The sequence below is a fragment of the Zingiber officinale genome, chromosome 5A (assembly GCF_018446385.1).
Source record: "Zingiber officinale cultivar Zhangliang chromosome 5A, Zo_v1.1, whole genome shotgun sequence".
NCBI lineage: Eukaryota > Viridiplantae > Streptophyta > Magnoliopsida > Zingiberales > Zingiberaceae > Zingiber > Zingiber officinale.
Genome location: NC_055994.1, coordinates 76,123,553 through 76,142,439, shown reverse-complemented (window position 1 = coordinate 76,142,439; position 18,887 = coordinate 76,123,553). Strand labels below are relative to the sequence as shown.

Genomic DNA, 18,887 nt, shown 5'->3' with positions numbered 1-18,887 from the left:
ATTTTTTTACCAAAAGAGCGCCTCATCATATCAACCCTTTGTAAAATGACATAGCTACTCTCAAGTACAATATTCAGTATATATTATTATATCTTGCCAACACATTAAATCATGAATCCGCCAATCAATTGTATGAACAAGACAAGTTCATGTTATAGCAACTACGAAACCGTAGTTTCTATAATATTTGTAATGGCTATGATTTCGTAGTTATTATCATAATTATAACATCTATAATTTTGTAGCTATTATTATGTAAATATTATTGAACAATATAAATTCATGTAAATTCATGTTTGATGAAATCGTAATTACTTCATATTAGATAAATAAGTCAAGTTTACCCGACTAGTTCAAGATTTAAACTTAAAATCGATGGTCAAAAAATCAAAACCGATCTAACATTGCACGTAAGGGCATCTATGTAACTTTACAAAGGGTTGATAGAGTAAAACACCCTTTTACAAAGGGCATCTATGTAACTTACAAACTCATGCATGACGTCAGCCCATGTTTCCACGATGAGATGAGAAACCCTAGCAACTTGCAGTTGACAGATGTGGCACATTGCAAGGACAAGATTTTCTTTTTCTTAATTAAAAATTAATAACGTGGAAATTGTTTTTTATTTTGTTTCAAACTAATTCAATGGAAAAAAAATAGACAAAAAAATGAATTAATTATTTATGTACAGTGACAACTATGAGGCAGGTGGCCAGCTGACCTAGCTAGAACAAAATGTCTCCTTAGATTCTTAGTATCTATACATATTTGTATTGGTACACTATTAGTTTTCAATTATATTTGTTTGTAGAGTATGAATATAGATATTTTTTTCGACTATAAATAGTCCACTCCTCTTGCTCAAACTTCGACATTGCAAACCCTTTTCTTTCTCAAGGCTTTCACTTTGAAACCCTAGACTTTTGGACTTCTCTCTTGCTCGGTCTCTTCGGTGAGCCATTAGTTGGGTCCTTCTTTAGGGGAGAAGCAAGTAGTTCGAAGGTTTCGATTAATTCTCCTATGTGAATGATCTCGTTTCCTCCTAATTTTTTCCATATACTTTAGGATATTGCTCTCTCTAGCTAACTCTTTCAATGAGATTTAGGGTTTCAATCTTGTAGAGGACTATCAGTTGGTGTTTGTGGAAGCAGCACCATCAAGATTCACATGGATTTGTGCTATTACATACGCATATTTGATACATGAGAATCTTGATGATGCTGCATCGGCAAATACATAACTATTGTAGCGAAAGGTGAATGTATTCGGTCACTATTTGTGGTCAATTGATCGATCGTCAGGTATGCACATACTCTGAGCTAAATTAACTAACATGTTTAGTTTCTACAAATCATATTAGGGGATTTGCTAATTAGGTATGTTTTCCACTACTAAGGGTTTGGATCTTCTTTTGCATATCTCTAGATGCCCTAAAAGAGCATAATTAAACTAAATGATTATGACTATTAAGATGGGTTATAAAGTCTCCTAAAATTAGTGAGTGATTTGCATTTTATTTCTAGCCAGTTAATGATTTCTTCCACTTTCAAAATAGGGTTTAAAAAAGATCTAATTAGCTAGCGTTTATGATCTAACTTTTGCATCAAACGGTGATAGTTTTGAGTTTTCAACTAATATGTGAAGATCAATAGATCACCATATAACATTATTCTCTACGAAATGATGAATATATATTGAAAGAGATCATGACATTATCTAATTTTGAAAATGTAATCCTACCGTAAGCTAATAGATTTCTTCGAAAAAAAAAAATCAAATTCTTCAATTTAATTGTTTTTTTTTTACTTTTAACAATGATTTATCTTCGCACTACACTACACTACATTAAATGTGAGACTATTTCTTGTGCATTGATATCTTTGTTTTCATATGTATGATATTAAGCAGGATCCGAAGCTACGGTAGGCGATAATTCCTCCCCGAAGACACTCACAAACTTAATTACACATCATATGAAAGTTTCTCAAGAACATTAAAAAAAAACCTACACCAATATTGTAGTCAAACAATATAGAGAATGGAGGAAGAATCTATTGTACACCATCTTATTTTACATTATAAGAGATTAATTTTACGACTTGAACTAGTGACTATCAGATGGCATGATAGCAACTTTACAGTTGCGCCAAATTCCCTCTTCATATGTGTAGATAAACGATGAAAGAGAATAATTAATTTGGTCGATAAATATTTTTTTTTTCAAAAAAAATGTTGGTATAAGTTGATGGCACTGGTGGTGTGTGTTGCTTGCAGCTTTTTATGAAGTGGGATGGTAGCTGGGACTGCACAAGAGGAGTACAGCTGCATGTGATGACTTCTAACAACTAATAGCTTTGGCGATAGGGTACACAGTATGTCTCGCATAGTCGAGTTGATACTCGGATGATAAATTATCATAAGAAAGTAAGGTTAGAATCATCAAGGGGCAATTCTTTGGGTAATAAAATCTCTCAATCTAAAGAGATCATTACTCGGTCATCATAATTTACTTTCCTTCCAAATGTATTAGGGCACGAAGAGACTTTTAACAACTAATAGCCTTGGCAGTAGGGTACACAGTACCACTGTCATCCTGCACTCGTGCATCACTAATTAATTAACTCATTAATTACTTGGATCCTGTCATTTTGTATGAGCCAAAGGTTAATTAATGCTGTTTGAGATTATAGTTTAGGGTTTAGTACCATTTGGATTTTGGATTTAGGAATTAAGATATGATTTTTTTTTTCTTTCAAACTGGGAAGCAGTTCAATTGTTTCTGTGTACTTTTTAAACCCTAAACCTTAAGCATGCACGATGATATTAATGATCTCGATAAAGTGCACTTGTAGTGTTTTTTTTTAACAATGACTTAAACCTTAATTGGGTAATAAATTGTACCCCTGTTTGGTATGAATCCAGTTAATTTTATTGACTAGTCCTGAGAGAGAAAATTCTTACAAATATGTCATAATTGAAGATTGAACCGTGGATATATATAGATGACAATCTAAATATTTTACCCCAACACTATAGCCATGGGGACTTCGTCCATTCATATAAGAGAGTTAAGGTTAAGGTGAAAGCATATCTTCTCTTTTCAATTAAAATGATATTATCTCGTTCGAGTGCTTATAGTTTATTAACAATTATCTTTCATTGTATAATGATCTATTAATCAAAATACAAACACTTTAATTTTGAAGTGAGAGAGAAGTTATAAAATCTTAAAATTCTTTAGAAGAAATTATATTTGTGACCGTTCAAACCCTAATAATATTTCTTAATTAATTTCAATTATTTAATGATCAAAATATTTGTGGGATGCTTGGTTTGGAGGGGAATTGGGCTTCTTAATTGGCAACCCAACAGGCCCAAAGTGAGTCTAAATTGGCTACTAAGAATCAATTATTGGGTTGTGGATCTTTAATTTGATTTTAGTCATCTTGCCCAATTTCAATTTAGCGCATCCACTAATTCTAGTCGAAAGCGAGAATCAACACTCACGCATACTCAAGACCAATCGTGTATTTGGGTTTCATGGATTCTACCTGTATTCGACCTAAATATATATCTTCATCCAATTTAATTAGACCATCCTCGCGACCAATCGAGTAGATGACTTCACTTTGTCTAATCATCAAATTTATGACTTCAAAATGTTGAGCCGGGTGGTCTTTCTAGACTAATTGGTGTTAAACTAGTTTTAATTTTGATTTCTATTCCGATTCCTTAAGTAGTCGAATCGGCCCAACTTGACTTAGTCAAGCAAGAGGCACCTATGGCGTTGATAGATCCTTTATTCAAGTACCCCTCATCGATTCTCCTTCTCCTCTTTATATTTATTTGTTTGTCTTTAATTTAATTTATTTGTTGAGGGAGACAATGGAAAGGGTTGCAATTAAGAGTTTGTTGTTGGTGGGTCATTGAATTATTGTTAAGGTTGCCTGGTTCAGGGTGTTGTCAAATTATTATTTGTCCTGCAGTGGCAAGAGAATGATTAGGGCAAAGAATGTGCTTGAAGAGACATCACCCTCCTTTTCTTCTGCTAAAGAGATTTATTTAAGCCCCACCATTTTTTTAATTATTTTTATTTTAGTTGAAACTTAGAAGTGATCAATTAGTAACAACGGATCGAAATGAATTTGAATATATATATATATATATATATATATATATATATATATATATATTAATATTTAGTAATGTCTCAAACTTATAAATTAGACTTACTAAGAGTATGTCAAACTCATATAAATTACTATAACAAACTTTCTTTCATAAAAAATTAATTTAATTTTTTTATATATATTAAACTAGAACAGATACTACACTTATCTTAAGTCAAAAGGTTGAGAAAAATATACTTTTTATAAAAACTTCTCGTTTACCATATTGTCAATCATAAAATGTACAACTAAAAAGAACTATGACTATAAATATTTTTATATAAAAATAATCAAATAAAATTACTAATAACACTTAAAATTATTTTTAGTATATATATATATATATATATATATATATATATATATATATATATATATATATATATATATATATATATATATATATATATATATAAACCAAATAAAGCAAATAAAGTTACAAAATTAATAAATAAACTTCTATCATCACGCTAAATAACCAACCAAACAAACTTAAAATGTAAAAAAATTAAACAATCAGATAAATTTAAATTGAAAGCTCGATAGAATTTGAATAAATCAAGCTCAAACTCATAAATAAAAAAAATCAAGTCAAACTCGAATAATTATTTTAACATCTTAATTCATTTTAGATTCGATTTGACTCGATTTGATTATTTTATCAAATAAGTTTGAATAGTATCATATTTAATTGGACTCAACTAGTTTAAGTAGACCTAGCCACGGTTCGGAAATAATGGTTCGACGGTTCAGAACTGCCGTTTCGACGATTCCAGCCAAGTCGACCATTAACCTTAACCGCCCAAGACGGTTACGGTTCACGGTTCGAAACCGCCGGTTCATAGTTTGGTTCATGGTTTGCCACGGTTCACCATAGTTCAACATTATTATGTTAAAAAAAAATAAAATTAAAAATTAAAATTTATTGTAAAAAAAGGGCTTGCACTTATTTAAGTTACTTACGTATCTACTTAAGGTATAGGGGAATCAAAGCCACGTAGTTCTTTTACATTTTTATTCTTTACATATTGACACTCACTTTCATTTCCCGTTTCTATCGTATTCATTCATTTAGTATCAAAATCTTCAATACTTCGTCATCTGAAAGTTGCATTCCTTGGATTCTTTTCTCTACTCTGGTCCAATCGTCCAATAATACTTAGGCTTTCAATGAGTTGGGAGACAAAGTTGATCGTCGTTCATCTAATATGTTGCCACTGGTACTGAACGTCTGCTCCACAACAATAGTTGATACTAGACAAGCTAAAATTTCTTTGGCGATCACGGAGAGAACATGAAAGTTTTGAACTTTCGGTGACCATCACTTTAAGAAGTCATAAAATAATTCTCAAGTTCCTGTATGAAACTTGAGTATTCTCATCGACATTTTGTCTATTCTTTTAATAAAAGTTGTGCTTTTGTAAGTTTTAAATTACTACTAGTAGTTTATGGCATTTTAAAAATATTAATTTGTGTTCCATATGCATATTTTACATAATATTGATTATAAATATTATATAAATAAATTTAACATTATATATAATATTAACTAGATCAAGAGAAAAAGAATTTTTAATTGGAATTAAAACGTCATAATATAAAATTAACATTTCGGGTAAAACTTCTAATTTAAATCTAGGATCTAAAACAAGTGCAATTAAATAAATTTCAGGAATAAAATAAAAATATTTTTTCCATTTAAATTTCAGGAATAATAATTGGTATGTTGAATTCCAACGTATTGGTATATCACATAGAAATTTTTTAGGTCTTATTTCATTAGTTTTACAAAACCTACCCCATTGTTTCATTATAAAGGGATGAGATCATAAATAAGAAATTGCAATTATAATTGGTTTAATATAACTTTATAAAATTTTTAATCCATCTTGAGCATATAAATTTAAAACATGGCATACACAATGAATATGAAAAAAATAAACCGCTAATAATAGGTTGACAACAAAATTTTAGATTATCTATACAAGCGTTATTGGAACTATAATTATCTAATGATATTGAAAATATTTTATGAATTAACCGATATTCTTCTAAAACTAAACATAATAATTGTGCGATGTTATAAGCATTATGTAATTTATCAAAAACTCTATACGCTAACAATCCTTTTTGGAGATTCCAAGAGTTATCGATCCAATCGCAAGTCACATCCATATACGAATGTGTTTGCTAATGATCACTTCAAATATTGGAACATAAAGAAACTTTATTATCTAATTTACTAAATTCATCAATTAAATTATTTTTTCTTTGTTTTACTAATTTTTTAATTGTACGAGTAAGTCTAGTCCAACTAGGGGTGTAATCGGGCCGAACCGAACTCTTGAATGTTTGAGCTTGGCTCATTTATAATCGAGCCGAATTCGAGCTTTATTTAACGAATATATTCATGGCTCACGAGTTTATTCGAGCTTTTATCGAGCCTAAACGAGTTTAATAAATATAAATCATAAATTTAAATATTCATTAAAAACTAAATTATATATTTAGAGAAAATTATAATAATATTATTAAAATTTAAAATTGTATTCTAATAAATAAATTTAATATATTTATCTATATTTTTCATAAGTAGAGTGTAAAATATATAAATTCAATAACAAAACTATTATTTATTTTATTTAAAAGTTGCTTAACGAACTTAACGAACATGTTCACGAGCTAACGAGCCGAATATTACGAAGTTTGAGCTTTGTTTGTTTATCTTAACAAGACTCATTAAATGAGTTCAAACGAGCTTTTATCGAATCGAACTTCGAATAGCTCGTGAGCGGCTTGGTTCATTAATTACACCCGTAAGTCCAAGGAGCATGTTTAACACATGGATTAAGAGATTCTTTACAAAAATCTTGAAATATGCATTTAGATCCAAAATTAAAAGAAAGATGTTCTACGGAAACAAATTTAGCTAATGATTATCTTAATTTATTATTCGAATATAAAAATAAACCGAAATCAATACTACTGTTAGTTGAAGAAAATCTTGATAATTGTATTTGAGAACGGTCAGTGCATATTCCGTCGGGTGCTTCGTTTCTACATGTCGTTTCAACGACCCATAGCCGTCGTCGGTTTGGAATTGTAAGAAGCATTGCAGTTCTTACATTTTGCACGCATTTCTCCTTATAAAAAAGTGATATTCTCAAAATGTTTAGTAAAATTAGAAAATTTTAGAGGAGAAAGTTCCTGAACATTAGAAGTAATTGCATCGGCACTTCCTTATGTTTCGGGTGTCGAATTCGGAAGGTGCTTGATCTAATCATCGGTGGATTGAATATTGAGGTTCTCCTCTCGCGGATTCATTATTTTCTTTTCCTTCCGAGCTCGAGATGATGCACTGCTACAGCCTCCTTCCATTGTAATAAAAAATTGGAAACGAAAACATATAAAAAATACGAAATTGAGATTAAGAGTAGAGAAGATATGTATGAAAATGATGAAATAAGCTCTCTATTTATAGAGTTTGGATAGTAATGGATACTAAATCATAATCATTGATCAAAAAACGGTCAAATGATCATAATCGTTGAAAAAAAATATTCAAAAAAATCTCATCCTCACCCAGCGGCTAGGAATTGCCGGTTAACTGGCAGTTCAAATCGAAAAAAAAAAATTTAGTTGAACCGGCAGGCCGAATCGGTGGTTAATCGGCGGCCGCCGGGTTTCGACGAACCAAGTTAACGCGGTTATGGGTCTAGCCCGGGGTCGGGTCTAAGTTGAAGCTGATTTATTTCTAAACTTAATTGGACAAAATTAATTGAATCATGTAAACTTGCATGACTCTACCCGATTCAACCTAAACCAAACAAACAGGAAGAATATGAGAGTTGGCCAAAGGCAGCAATGGTGCCATGATTTCACAGACAGCATCTCCCCCTGCACAAATCTTGTCCCCCCAAAACCTAACTTAATTCTATTGGAAATCACAAAGGGCCCCACACAAAAACAACCCAACCACCTCTCACATCCCCTTCATTAGCCCTTAAACCCGCTCTTAATCCACAAATAATAATAATAAAAAGCGGGCAGCTCCTGCCCGGCTATTGCTCAGGTGGTCCAAACTGGGACCAAATTAATGGGATCTCAGGATTACCTGTCGACTGCGCGCTTCCAAACAGGGTTTTCTTATGAGTTTTGTGTGGGTCCCGCGGACAGGATGAGGATTGCGTGGAATTAATGTGTGTAGTCGGGATGGTGTTTTGTGATTTTTGTCAGGGAGTCGGGAAAATAGACCAAAAAAAGTCGTCAGGGTGCTGCCGCAAGGACACGGTTTTACTTCGAACCCGCGACGCGCACCGCGGAGCGAGTTTCGTGGGGCCCGGAAAGAGGGGAGTGGGGCCTTGACGGGTGTACCCGTTGCTGTCTGGCAACTCTGCATATAACGAGTCCCGCCCGGCTTCAACGAGGGAGAGAGAGAGGGAGACGATGGAAGGGGATCGCCGTTACGATGGAGGCGCAGCGTCGCCTGCGTCGGTTTCCTCTGTATCGAAGGCGGCGGAGCGGGATGTCGAGGTGGAGGATGAAGTCTCGGCGGGAGTGGCCGAGTTGGAGGAAGTTGAGAGTGATCGAGATGACGAGGGATTGGAGCTAGGGTTGACGCTGGGGGCGGCGGGGAAGTGGAACCCTCCGCCGGTGCCGTGGAGTCCGTGCTTACGTATCCTGACGGCGAAGGACCTTCCCTCCTTGGCGTCGCTTGCTCCCCCGAGGTCCCCTTCCGCCTCCTCCGTCTCGTCGTCCTCCGTCACCAACCTGAGAGGCGGAGGAACTGGGACAAAGCGATCGGACGAGCCGGCTTCCCCGGATTTCGGTGGGTCTCCTCAGCCTCCCAGGTTAGACTCATGCCCTTCCTCCACCTTTTTCGGTTTCTGGCTTCGTGGCAATTCTTTCTCCTTTTTATTCTCATCATCACTCCCATGCCTAAAAATAGTTCATTTTTGACTGTTCTCCATTGCTTAGAACAGTTAATGCCACTAAAGTATGCCTTGATTCTATCTCAGTAATGTTAGAATTGGACTAGAAAAGAAGAGAATACTATTTGTAAAGGATTTGGTACCCAAACGACGAACAACGATATGAACTTTATCTTTACCTTGTCTTTTCAACTTATGCTGTATTGATAACCTGTAAAAGGGTTTGCTTTTCTTCGACTTGACATTGATACTTACTAAATTGATGTTGGAGCAGTCAGATGGTGGTGGGGTGGCCACCTATCAGGGCATTTAGGATGAACAGCTTGTTCAACCAATCCAAAGAGCATACACCTGAGACTGCTGCTGTTGCTATCAAGAAAAGTGTCAGCAAGGACCAGAGCCGGAAGGATCAAGGAGGCAGGAGAACGGAAATGAGAAATTCAATGTTTGTTAAAGTTAAAATGGACGGCGATCCTATTGGTAGGAAGGTGGATCTCAACGCCCATCACTCTTATGAAGCTCTTGCAGTTTCTCTTGAGCTCATGTTTCAGAAACCCACCATGGCTACCAACCTTCTGGCCTCATTTGGTAAGTTTGTAAAATTGTGACTTCACATGCCATTGCATAGTTATTCACATTTTAAGATTTTGGATGCAGAGTTTATATTGGTGTTTCAATAGCTTGTGGTTATCATTTTTAAAGTTTATCTTTATCTTCATCGGTAACTAGTAAAGTAGTAATGTTCGGGGTGTTTGATGGCGTTGTAATTTGGTTGCTGCAGTTGATTCAGATGGAGCAATGTCTTTGAAGTCATTGGATAGCTCATCTGAGTTTGCTCTTACTTACGAAGACAAAGACGGGGATTGGATGCTGGTCGGAGATGTTCCATGGGGGTAGGCTTTCCTTCTCGATGATTCTCACATCTATCAATACCTCAATGGAAGTTTAGCTAACCTACCTGCTTTTCGTTAAGCACCAATGATATAAATTTCTTAGCTTATGGTTCTATGTCAGTTAACATTTGTCTTATCTTTTGTTTTGTTAATCACTTGTTTGTTCTTAGCACCTATCGGTTTAACTTCATGAAATACAGAATGTTTGTGGAAACTGCCAAGAGACTTAGAATCATGAAGATCTCTGATGCAACTGGTCTTAGTATATGAATTCTTTTTGGAAAGGTCAGCTGCAATTCTTTGCTCTGGCTCTCAATTCTGTATCTCAAGTTAGTCGAACTCGAATGCAGCACCAAGACTTATCTTACGAGAAGGCGTGTGAATGAAGTCCCCGGGAACCATATCAAGGCATTATGTGAAGGGGAAAAGGAGCATATAGAAGAAGAGAGGGTGAATATGATAGAAGGAGAGGCAACCGATCGAGTTTTCTTTGGACTTTGGATCATTGGTATTGTTATTTTTTCACTTCAGAATCAGACAATGAAAATTACTCTTTTTTGCTAAGTAGTTTGGTAAATTATCGCGTTTGTGAGTTTGGTAGCGTCGATACCGTTGACTGTGTATTCAAGCTTCACATTTTGCTCGTAAATATTGCCTATGTTTCGGTTAAAACATCTAGTATTGAGATATTGTTTCATGGAGGATGTTAAAATAGTTTTAAAAAAAAATGAATTGCAAAAGAATGTGAGTAAAGAATATGAGTTATTTGAATTATTTGAATGAATAATTAATAAATGAAGGTGAATGAACTTATAGAAAATAATGAGATAATTTTAAATTAAATTTGAGCATAGCGTTCTAAACTAAACCTTTTTTTTTAAAAAAAAATATTTTAATTAAATTATTTATTCCTAAACTTGGGGCATCTTGGGCACGATCCGTGTGCCAAATCTTTATATTATCCAATCTTTGACGATCATGGACGACACGACTCATATTAAATTAGATCAGAACGATTGAATAATCGATAGATAAATTTAAAATATAATTTATGTATATTAAAAAAAAAACAAAATTTAAAATATTCATCCTATTTAAAATTTATTTATTTATTATTAATTTTATGATAAAATTTAATATTTCAGTCTAATCAAAATTATTATACATAGAATATTATTAAATAAAATTATTCAATACAAATAAAAATCCCTTAAACTCTATTAAAATCATTTTAACTTAATTAAAATCACTTTTAAAATTTTATACTAGCTACTTAGTAATTCAAACAATAACAACTAAGATAATACTATTACAGTATATAGTAACTATCCAAGTAGGTGCCACCATTGTCGTAACACCGAATATAGTGTTAGTGATCGCAACAAAAATTTAAAGTGATTTTGACCCAATAAAAATAATTTTGATTAAATTGATAAAATTATTTTGAACCGTAATCTATTTAAAGTGATGTTGATTAGAGTAAAACAATTAATTTTTCATACTGTAACAGCTATTATGTAGTTACTATATGTTGTAGTAGTTAGTCATAATTGCTACAATGCTAGGATGGTAAATAAGCTAAGTTAAGTTAAATTTTATAATATTCAAATTTGTTTGGTTAGGTAATCGAATCAATTTAAATTGAGTCTAAAATGAATCTAATGTTGAAATGATTATTCAAGTTTGTCTTTTTTTTATAAGTTTAAGTTCTGTTCATTTAAATATTATTAAACTTTCAATTTAAGTTTATTTGATTGTTTGAAAATTTTAAATATATTATAAATAAATATGTATATGTTTAAGTTTATTCATTTAATTTAGAGAGTTATTTAAATTTATTTATTTTTTTTAATTAACATTAAATATTTAATTTATACCGATTAATTATGATATAATAGGTTTGAGCTTATAGAAATTTTTTATTAATTATTAAGGTAAATAAAAAAATATTCTTAGTAGACAGTACATTAGTTGGATATTCTTATTTCAACCGTCTAATAAAAAAATATTTATTAATTTATTAAAATTAGAATTTAATTTTTTAATCTCTGAACAATTAAAAAGGCGTTAGCTGGATTATTAAAAAGAAACTTATTCATTTAATTATTTAATTGACTCTGTGAACGGATATAAAAAAGTAGTCTTATCAAGCCGAAACCTGAAATCTTATTGTTGAGCTTATACGCTGGCTTAGGCTAGGCTTTGGCTCTCGCTTGTTTCGATTCGGCCCGTTAGGGTTCGTCGAGGTTTTCCCATGGAAGAGTCGGCGAAGAGGAAGGCGAAGCTTCAGGCTGTGCGCTTGGAGGCCGCTCAGGCCGTCGCCTCCAATCAATCGTCCCACTCCTCTTCATCCTCAACTAGCTTTCTGCCTTCTCCGTCTCCATCGCTGCTGCGGCTGCCGCCGCCACGGTTCGGCGATCGTCCGGAACTCCAGACCCCGCCGCCGGCACCCAGGTTCGACTTCTACACCGACCCCATGTCGGCCTTCTCGGACTCCAAGCGGATGAGAGGTGCTGATGCATCCGGAGGGTTCAGCCCCTTTTCCCCTCGCCGCCCAACCCCGCCGTCTTCGCCATCTTTCCCTTATGGTAATCCCTAATTCCTCTTATTTTTGGCTTTTTCATTGTTTTTGGGGTGTAAAGGCCGATTTTTTTTTATTTATTTTTGTTCATTTTCTGAAAGATGTCAGCTTTACCTTACTTTCACGCGACACATGAATTAGAATGCTTGTCGCGGTATTTTTGATTTAGTTCAAGATTTGATTCATCCTCCTTGTTCTTTAGAAGTTAGGACCAAAGTGTCGCTCATGATTAAGCAATACTACATAAGCATTTGACATAGCCGCACTCTATTTTTCTCCCTTTTCTCCTCTAGTTTCAGGGAGACCATCCCATTTGAGTCCATACTTATTAGCTTCCAGATTGAGAATGAACCTTCTTCCTCTCTTCCTCTTTAGTCAAGAGCCTTCTTCTGTTATCCTCAGCTTTGTCTTCCACATTGCATAGACCAGGGTTGTTAAAGGAAGAAGACACTACATGGCGCTTTGGTCTCATTTTAATGCCAAGGCTCCAGATTTTCTTTGTTTATGCATCACTGGGTCATAGTTTCTACCTGGAATGGTGTCAAGCTACGTAGACCGCATCTTCTCATGCATGCCTAGTCAAGTTCCTTGCTGCCTTTTAATAACAATACACCCATATAGAAGAATTTCTCTTACACTAGTTATCTTCATTTCTTTTTAATTTTTGAGAGCAATTAGGTGTAACTTTGAAAATTCGAGAGGAAATACATTTAGAGGACGTTGACATGTTTAAAAGCTACTAATAGTTTTGTAATTAAAAGGCCTGAATTTATTAGAGAGGTAAGTGTAAGTAGTAGACGGAAGCCAAAGAAAATATTAAATAAAAATGATCTAATTGATTTGAATGCACTTGTAATTGCCTTGCATAGCAATGGAGGGATAAGATTAATGTAAATACTTGGGACAACATAGCTTGATGATGATGGTGAAGTTATGTTTTTCCATTTGAATTTTCTTCTCATTTAGATTAAACATTGGCATTTAATATTTTCTGTGATACCATGCATTTGGCACAGTTGTAGGCATAATCAGAACTAGTCTTATTGACCAAATGTAACATAGTGGTAATGGACTCATATTATTATTGGAAGTTCTCGTGTTGTGTCTTATTTTTCTGATCATGTCTTTCATTGAACTCTTCCTCTAGGAAACTGGCACATGAACTTATACAGAAACATTGTTGGAAATGGATTTCTTGTCTTATGATGTGAAATTGTCAGATTGCTCTTTATCTTGAAAAGTAAAAGACAGGATTTCAGTATGTTGATCAGATGAATTTGGTACAGGATTTGTTTTTTTTTTCTTCACTTTTGGGTGTTATTAACTGAAGTTCTCAGATTACCCTTTTCCTGTGCTGAATCTCTTAATCTAGTTTTCCTCCAATTTCACAGTTAATTATGTGTTTTTACTGAAGGTTAGTTTTGTTGTTTGATATCCATTAAGCTCTTTTTGATCCGATCACTTTCTTTCAGAGTATAAATTATGAAAGCTATTTTGTTTGCTCATTTTGAAAAATGAAAATAAGTTGGTCCCCTGCCCATGGATTTATGTTGGTCGAATATGTGTAACCAACTACTATGCGTTGCCCCAAAGTTGTTCAATATTCATGCGCTGCTTGACTGTGTTGTTGATTTTAATTACTTCAATATTACACCCTTCTTTTAGTATGAAGGGATGAAATTACTGCTTCTATTGTAAGCTAATCATTCTTATGTTCATCGGGCTCTAACAGGAATAAGGAATACGTATGTGGATAGCAGTTACCCTGCTTATCATCAGACACCCCATCCATCAGATTCTAGCTCCTACAGAATGCCATCACGAGTTCCTCACAATAGTTCCTGGAGAAGCCCTATTCAGTCGCAGAGTTCCTTGTCAGGGCATCAAGGATCCCCTGTTACTGGCCTAGGTTCCTGGAATACATCTGGTGGTTCCTCTGGGCGTGGCTTTCAGGCAAACCCTTCGGGTAGTTTTTTTGGAAGCCCTCATTTCAGCCTGGGAGGGAGTCAGTTAAGCGATGCCCAAACTAATAGTTCGTATTCCGATTTCGGAAGAGGCAGGGGTGGACAATATAGCGGTGGCTCGGGTTCAAGATCTATTGGAGGTAGAGGACAAAGATTCAATGGCAGAGTTTCTACACGAGATGATATTGCGAGTTACTTCCGCAAGTCCATGCTCGAAGACCCATGGCGCGACATGGAACCGGTTGTCGGAGACATATTGGAGCCAATGGCTGGCCCAGGATATTGGCTTCCAGAATCATTATCCAGGAAGAACAGCAAAGTGCCGGAAACTGAGAGTAGGTATAAATTGGAGTCGAAGTCCAGCCTCGCTGAGTTCCTCGCAGCTTCATTAGAGGAGGCCATCAGCGATGAAGATTAAACAACACCATATATTGACTTTCTCAAGTTTGTTGTAATCTTTTTATGCATTTAGGAGACATTCTAGAGTCTGAATGGTTGCTAGCCTAATCTCAGTTATTTAGAAAGCGTGCTATGGACATATTTGTTTAGATATAAGCCAAAAGGAATGAGGTTGGTGAAATGTTCTTTTGACTATTGTGTAAATTGTTTCATTTATGATCCAAATGTGTTGTGAATGGATCAAGCAAGCTTTAGATTTTCTCAGTTTGTAGTGATTGAGGATCTGTTTAAATACATTTCTTTCTCCAAGCTTCTCTTTATTCCTTTGAAATTACTATATTTTCACTATGTAGTGATTCAATTACAACTAAGTCCAATTAATTGGAAGACCTAATGTGTCAAAGGTATCGCGATGAATGGTGATCATCATTATAATTTCTCGGAACCATATGGAGGTGGGTACAGGTGAGTAAGTTCTCTTACAAATCATTTCATCAGTTCAGCATATTGATTGTAATCTTGTTATTCATGACAATGGTTGTGTTCTTTCAAACATTTCTAGTGGTATGATCGATAGGGTTTTTACATCAATTTTTAGGTATATTTTTCCCTTTTTGTGCATTTTGTTCCAAAGATTCGTTTCAGCATTCATGCTGAAATAGAAAAACAAAAGATAAAGATTCATATGCTTTGTATCATATCGAAACGCTTCTATGCTATACTGGCTTCATACTTTCGAATTGGTATTCTTGGAAAGTTATATAGATTTTGTTGGCCATGCAAGTTTAAGTTGTTCACCTTCTACAAAACCAATACGTTCTCTCTTCGACACAGTGTTCCCTGCCCAATATTACAATTTTATAATGATCGTAGAGATCATATCTTTATCATTTTTAGGACGTCTTCCTCTTGAATAATTCAAAGTATTCAACTCCACATTTCATTTTCATCTAATGATTTATCATTTGATAGACAATTTTTGTACTAATACATCGGCACAGGAGAGGAGGTTACAAATGCCTTCGCTTCGTCCTCTCTTACCTAACACCGACTATTTTTTTTTTTTTTGTTTTTAATTCAGATATCTACTTATTAAACTTAGAGGTGATTGATTGTCATCCGAATAAATTAAAAAATACTTGCATAGATCTATTTAAGTGATTAATATTTTTTAAGATGGTCGTCCCATCGACAAAAAAATTAATATGTTGTAGCTGGGATTCAACTCTTAAATATATAATTAATCAATTGAAAAATCTAATCGTTGCATTGTAATCTCGCGAGCCTCCTATATCAAAGTGTTGTAACGGTGACAATAGCAATAGTGCCTTAGAAACAATGAAAACAACGACGGAATTTCAGTTGAACACTGTCACATGGGGCCTCCCCCGTCAATGTCCATCTCCAATTGCCTGGCGAAGATTTAGATGTTACGAGACTAAAAGAATAATCTAACACTCATGGGCTAATTTTGAAATTGTAGTAAAAAATGATGACGTTCATTTCAAGTGTCCTTCATAGACCGTCCTCGTTTGTTGATTTTGAAAGAGTTTTTTTCGAAATCAGTGTATGTCAATTAGCACACAATCCTAATTTCATTTATGAGATTTAGGACGAGGTTTGCACACCATATCTATCTTTGCTAAGTTTTTTTTTTTTTTTTTGTTACATATCAACTTTTAAAAAACGTATAAACAAATTTAGAGAAATTTAATTAAATTCATTCCAATTCATATGGATTTCTATAATATTTGAGAGTTTCAGTATATCATTCTATACTGTTTTAAATAATCTTATTCATGGTGATGATGGTTAGGTTATGGTGCTTGTTTTTTAAAAATTAATCTCACAGCGGAACTAGTATTTGAAAAATCAAGAGGAAAACCGGAGACGGGGTGTTACATGTAAAGAAGAAAAGGGAAAAAACAGATGCTATCAATTGAGTCACGTGTTAAAAAACCGGCAATTGCCTAATTAAGGACGCTCCTAAGAAATTGACAATGCATCCCAATTTTTTTTTTTTTCCATTTTAGCTCTATGCTTTATCGTCTCTGTCTCTTTCGCTTTCCTCTCTTGTAACTAACTCTCCTCTCTTCTTTTTTTCCTCTCCTCTCCTCACTTCTCTTTTCGCTTTCTTGTCTACGCACGCATAATTATTATGATGCTGATTTAAAAAAAAAAAAATCAGTTAATTACATTATCTTTGGTGTTTGATTTCTCAAGACAAATGCCACATTTGAGCGGATTTTTTTTATAATATTTTAATATTTCTAGATAAATTAAAATAAATAATAGAGGATACAGTTGAATTTCTTGTAATTTTGAAAATTTACATGATCTCAAATTAATTCAATCAAATCTATCTATATTAAAAAATAATTATGGTAAGTAAATAGTTATTTATTTTCTAGTTATTAGGAAATAATTATTATTAAAAAATAGTTATTTCATTCTTATTTATTAGAAAATAATTATTATTATTTATTATTTTCTTAATTTATGTATTTTTTATTTTAACTTGTAATGATATTTATATATACCGTATATGTGAATTCTATTGTGAATATGATATCAAAATTTAACAACAATTTTCTTCTTTTTTTTCTTTCTTTTTCTCCTCTTTTTCGCGTTTCCTTTTCTCACTGTTCAAAAAAAACTTTACCTTTCTTCTCCTTTCTCTGCCACTGATGCCAACAGGATTCATCGCTGTCGCATCTTTTTTTCACCATATAATAATTTTATTTTTTTCTTTCAAAAAGTCCATTAATAGTGAGGTTTAATTCCTCCTCTTTTCTCTTTCTCTACTTGTTTTTTCTCATAGCAAGATCAATATTATTATTATTTTTCTTAATTTTATAGGCATTAAATTCATCTTTCTCTTCCTCTCTCCTTTGTTTGGCTTTTTTTAAGCAACGGTCGCATTATAGCGGTCTTTCCTTCATGAGTATTGTTTTAGTCATCTTCTGGTAGGCCAAATAGCAAGTTATTTTTTTTTTCCAAATTTTGTTCAATAGCAGATTTTCTACCTCTACTCCAGTATATGCAACCATCAAAATGCAGCCTTCTCTCTCTGCTGCTCTTATTCCGATGACAAGTCAGATTCTAGCCTTCAAACAATAACACCTCGTCTCCTTCTAGTTGTTGTCTTCTTTCATCAAAGACAAAGTTCAATAAATCATCATTTCATTGATCGGTGAATTTTGCTCTTGTTGCGCAAAGAGAGGGGCAACACATCTCAACCTTTAAATCGCGGAAGAAGAGGAAGAGAGAAAAGAGATCGCACGGAGCAACAAGACAAAGACGCACAAAAGGAGCAAACACGTGTAAGAAGAAGAAGAAGAGAAAGAAGAAGAGTTACCATGGTTCGGCGACGTGCCTACTCCACAAAAAGGCCGAAGCTTTATTAGAATTCTCTCTACACAAGAGAATCACGTCTAATGATTCTTGTATTTTGTTGTTATATAATGGGTTTACAATGATACCTGTAAATACTGCTAAACCCCAGACCCAGTAAAAATGTAACAGAATTTGTTATGAAAAACATAACAAAATTCTATTATATAAAACCTTAACAGAATTTTATTACGAAAAATTTTAACAGATTTTTCTTCCATAACATCCCTCATATTAACCTTCATCCAAATATGAGTCACTCGTCAACAATCTCTACCTTAGCGAATATTCACCCCTGCGAAGAATACGAGTATCTAGATAAAACTCCATCTGGATCTCTGGGTCTGGACTTCCTTCTTCTAGCATCTAGAGATATGGATCAAGTTCAAGCAATGCTTAAACTTCTCTGTGATCACTGGCTTTGCCAGCATATCTGCAACATTGTCTGCAGTGTGAACCTTCTCAAGTTGAATTTCTCTGGAAGCAATCAACTCTTTGATCTTGTGAAACCTCACGTCAATGTGTTTAGTTCTCGCATGATACACCTGATTTTT

At 33.9% G+C, this 18,887-nt stretch overlaps 2 protein-coding genes across 3 annotated transcripts; both read left to right on the top strand.

Annotated features, from left to right (window-relative positions):
* Positions 1 to 8,571: 8,571 nt before the first annotated feature.
* Positions 8,572 to 10,560, top strand: LOC121980624 (auxin-responsive protein IAA10-like). Of its 2 annotated transcripts, XM_042532733.1 has the most exons (5): positions 8,572 to 9,022; positions 9,378 to 9,691; positions 9,885 to 9,996; positions 10,197 to 10,281; positions 10,347 to 10,560. In XM_042532733.1, the coding sequence occupies exons 1-4, from the start codon at positions 8,619 to 8,621 to the stop codon at positions 10,264 to 10,266; spliced, it is 900 nt and encodes a 299-aa protein (XP_042388667.1). In that variant the 5' UTR covers positions 8,572 to 8,618; the 3' UTR covers positions 10,267 to 10,281; positions 10,347 to 10,560. The 2 variants fall into 2 exon arrangements, with proteins under 2 accessions (XP_042388667.1, XP_042388666.1); XM_042532732.1 differs by having other exon boundaries at positions 10,197 to 10,560.
* Positions 10,561 to 12,162: 1,602 nt separating this feature from the next.
* Positions 12,163 to 15,199, top strand: LOC121980623 (protein SICKLE-like). Its single transcript, XM_042532731.1, has 2 exons — positions 12,163 to 12,584; positions 14,310 to 15,199. The coding sequence occupies exons 1-2, from the start codon at positions 12,251 to 12,253 to the stop codon at positions 14,957 to 14,959; spliced, it is 984 nt and encodes a 327-aa protein (XP_042388665.1). The 5' UTR covers positions 12,163 to 12,250; the 3' UTR covers positions 14,960 to 15,199.
* Positions 15,200 to 18,887: the final 3,688 nt, after the last annotated feature.

What these genes read in the sequence shown, in the direction of transcription:
- LOC121980624 (XM_042532733.1), top strand. Translation starts at nt 8,619, where the DNA reads ATGGAAGGGGATCGCCGTTACGATGGAGGCGCAGCGTCGCCTGCGTCG. An exon ending in GGGTCTCCTCAGCCTCCCAG is followed by an intron (nt 9,023 to 9,377) that starts GTTAGACTCATG and finishes ATGTTGGAGCAG; the next exon opens with TCAGATGGTGGTGGGGTGGC. An exon ending in CAACCTTCTGGCCTCATTTG is followed by an intron (nt 9,692 to 9,884) that starts GTAAGTTTGTAA and finishes TGGTTGCTGCAG; the next exon opens with TTGATTCAGATGGAGCAATG.
- LOC121980623 (XM_042532731.1), top strand. Translation starts at nt 12,251, where the DNA reads ATGGAAGAGTCGGCGAAGAGGAAGGCGAAGCTTCAGGCTGTGCGCTTG. An exon ending in TTCGCCATCTTTCCCTTATG is followed by an intron (nt 12,585 to 14,309) that starts GTAATCCCTAAT and finishes GGGCTCTAACAG; the next exon opens with GAATAAGGAATACGTATGTG.